We start from the raw sequence: 3,469 nt of genomic DNA, 5'->3' as shown, positions 1-3,469 counted from the left end.
GCTGCGCTGTCTGCGCTCCACTGGCAGGATTGACCGCTCACCGGAAGTGAGGTGGCCTTTCTCCAGAGCAAGCGAAAAATAAACACGTAACCGTCAACAAGAGCTTGGAGGCGACACGATAGCTTTAGATGGACGGATAGACACAAGACGCGGTTATAAGAAGCACGACTCAACACAGGCCACCTCTCTAAAGCAGAAACAGCGGATTCCTGCGGCTGAAGGTGAGACACACGGCTTTAGCTAATGGTAGTCGGCCAGACTTGATGCATAGCAGCATATGCGCGGGGTATTAAAACATGCTGTGGCGGATTTAGTTAGTGTTTATTATCTCCGAGTTATCGTAGATTAATTATAGCTGTCTTTCATAGCCTTCCTATAACCGTTCAGCTAACTGGTGCTGCTTTCAAACAGTCTGTAGCCAAGCATTTAATATACAAACATAATACTATGTAATTTAAATAAAGCTTAGTTTAACTCATTTGTGCTCTTAGAATATGTAGTATAGGTCTTGGTGCTTAATGTGTATACTTACTGTAATTTGGGCCCTTACTTTCACTTTAGTGTACTGGAAAGGTCTTTTTTCCAGACTAGCATTCCTTGTTTCTGCATCTGAATGGTGCTGCAATGCTGATTACTGTATAAGCAGTCTTTGCCCTCATCTCAGTCCATTCTGATTTCTTTCTTCTCTCTCCTCTGTAGTGCAAGATGGTGCGAGCCGCTCTTGCCACAGGCACTAGTTTGGTGCTGACTGGCGCAGTGGTTGCTCATGCCTACTTCCTCAAGCACCAGTTCTACCCCACTGTGGTGTACCTCACTAAAAGCAGTCCCAGCATGGCAGTAAGTTGTTGTCGGTGTCAGATCTTTATGGAAAGGCACTGTAAACGCTGTGATTTGACTACTGTTTCTTTGGCAGGTTTTATACATTCAGGCTTTCGTTTTGGTTTTCCTTTTGGGGAAATTAATGCGGAAGGTCTTTTTCGGGCAACTGAGAGCTGCTGAAATGGAGGTTCGTGTCTAAATTTGCAAAGTGTGCAAGGGCAAGAGATTAGTTTTTCTTTTTGTCATTCTTATTTGTACATTGTTTGTGTTTGCAGCACCTGATTGAACGCTCCTGGTACGCGGTGACCGAGACCTGTCTAGCCTTTACGGTCTTCAGGGATGATTTCTCTCCGCGCTTCGTGGCCCTTTTCACTTTGCTGCTTTTCCTCAAGTGTTTCCACTGGCTGGCTGAAGACAGAGTGGACTTTGTGAGTGAACAGTTTGTTAAAAAAAAAAATCACTATTGTTTTATATTAATTTTATTATAAAGATGTCATTTATTGTTTTGGAATATAATGTTTTCATATTTTATTGTAAGATGTGAACATTGAGAGTTTACAAAAATATTTTTTATTATAGTTTATTTGTATTTTATTTATATATATATATATATATATATGATTTATTTTATTGTTTTGGAATATAATGTAATTTTATTGTTAGATGTGAACATTGAGAGTTTACAAAAATATTTTTTACTACAGTTTATTTGTATTTTATTTATAAATTGTATTTTATTTATTGTTAGATGTGAACATTGAGAGGTTGCATATCATTTGGAAAAAATATTATTATTTATTGCGGTTTATATTTGTTTTATTAATAATTTTTTTTTAAATATTATGTTTTCATTTTTTATTGTTATATATGAACATTGGGAGGTTGCACCTAATTAAAAAAAATATGTATTACATTTTCTATTTATTTTATTTTATTATCAAATTATTAAATTAAATTATCATTAGAACAGTGTTTTCATATGTTGCTGTTAAATGTGAACATTAAGATGTTACATCTAATTTAAAAATATGTATCATTATATTTTATTTATTGTTTTAATATGTTTTCATATTTAATTTTTAGATGTGAGCATTGAGAGGTTACATCTAATCTGAAAATATATATATATATTTTTTTATTTATTACATATTATTTTTGCTTTTAAACAAAAGGCTTTCATTATTTTTAGATGGAAAGGAGTCCAAATATCTCATGGGTCTTTCACTTCAGAGTTCTCTGTGAGTAATTCATGACTGGATTTGCTGTGGCCTGTGTTCTGTAGCTACAAATATCTCTTACTTCCCTTTTATATATGAAACTACTTTGCTAACTCATTTTTCCGGACATGCAAATTATTGAGCTGCACCTGTATCTTGAATTTGAAGGCATTTGACTTTAGACCGCCTTATTCGGACTCACTGTTGTTGTTGTGGTGGTATTGCATCATTTCATGAGCGTGTCACTGATGTTCTTGTCTCTCTGCTGCAGCTCTAATGGTGTTGCTGGCAGTGTTAGACTTTCTGTTTGTCAATCATTCGTGTCACAGCATTATAACAAGAGGAGCGTCAGTGCAGCTGGTTTTTGGATTTGAGGTGAGCCTCAGTTTAATTCTTGAAGGTTTTAGTTTGAAGGAGATCCTGCAGAACTAAATTTCATGAATAATACTAATGAAAAGCCCACTGACCCTAAACCTTCTCATGTGGTGTCCCATAACTTGTTGCTTGTCATCTTAGCAGTTGAATATATTTTATACTACTAGAGATTTAAAATAACAATGGCTTAAACGTAAACGCTTTCTGCTTGTCTTTCAGTATGCGATTCTGATGACTATGGTCCTCACCACCTTCGTCAAGTACACCTTGCATACAATTGATCTGCAGAGTGAGAATCCGTGGGACAATAAGGCCGTCTACATGCTCTACACAGAGCTCTTTACAGGTACATCCTGGAGAACTATAGCATGGGATATGTTTCCAAATAGCCCATTCACAGATTGACTGATGTTACATTTATCCTTCAGGTTTCATCAAGGTGCTTTTGTATATGGCGTTCATGACCATAATGATAAAAGTGCACACCTTCCCTCTGTTTGCCATTCGACCCATGTATCTCGCAATGCGGTGAGTGATAAATCATCAGATTCCAGCTATGCTGGTATGTTTGGTCAACAGTTAGAACAGTTTGTATTAATCTTTTGTCGTGTGCAAAATGTTTGTCTTTTCAGGCAATTCAAGAAGGCAGTAACAGACGCCATCATGTCTCGACGAGCCATTCGTAATATGAATACTCTGTGAGTATCTCTCTGGAGTAATTTGAAATATCTTTTAGTGTTATAGTTTGAATTACTGTTAGTTTTCTTTCTTTTATTTATTTAGTTTATTTGTATTAAAATAGTGCAGTGTAGTATTTTTTTTTGTAATTGTTTAATTTTCAGTTAGTATTTATTTGTGTTTTGAATTTATTAATTTGTTTTTACAGTTTAATTATGAAAATTGTATTTACTGAGTATCTGAAATAATCTGAAATGTCTTATAATGTGCAAGTGTTATTGTTTGAATTATTTTGTCATTTTTCTTATTTTTATTAACAGTTTGGTGTAACATTTTTAGTATTAATTTCTTCTTTGTGTGTGTGTGTGTATATGTATATG

General features: G+C 35.0%; 1 protein-coding gene across 3 annotated transcripts in view; it reads left to right on the top strand.

Annotated features, from left to right (window-relative positions):
* LOC107563593 (E3 ubiquitin-protein ligase synoviolin-like) overlaps positions 1-3,469 on the top strand; it is a 7,686-nt gene continuing 4,217 nt past the window's right edge. The window contains exons 1-9 of one of the 3 annotated variants that reach the window (XM_016248486.1): positions 1-221; positions 700-837; positions 914-1,006; positions 1,095-1,247; positions 2,009-2,057; positions 2,308-2,411; positions 2,631-2,757; positions 2,840-2,939; positions 3,044-3,109. In XM_016248486.1, the coding sequence (XP_016103972.1) occupies positions 706-837; positions 914-1,006; positions 1,095-1,247; positions 2,009-2,057; positions 2,308-2,411; positions 2,631-2,757; positions 2,840-2,939; positions 3,044-3,109 (824 nt within the window). In that variant the 5' untranslated portion in view covers positions 1-221; positions 700-705. Of the gene's footprint in view, positions 232-693; positions 838-913; positions 1,007-1,094; positions 1,248-2,008; positions 2,058-2,307; positions 2,412-2,630; positions 2,758-2,839; positions 2,940-3,043; positions 3,110-3,469 lie in introns of all 3 variants that reach the window. The other 2 variants (XM_016248484.1, XM_016248485.1) reach the window with 2 other exon arrangements.

Source organism: Sinocyclocheilus grahami, unplaced genomic scaffold (assembly GCF_001515645.1).
Source record: "Sinocyclocheilus grahami isolate Dianchi unplaced genomic scaffold, SAMN03320097.WGS_v1.1 scaffold880.1, whole genome shotgun sequence".
Taxonomy (NCBI): domain Eukaryota; kingdom Metazoa; phylum Chordata; class Actinopteri; order Cypriniformes; family Cyprinidae; genus Sinocyclocheilus; species Sinocyclocheilus grahami.
Note: the sequence above shows the minus strand (reverse complement) of the source record. Positions and strands in the feature narration are given on the sequence as shown.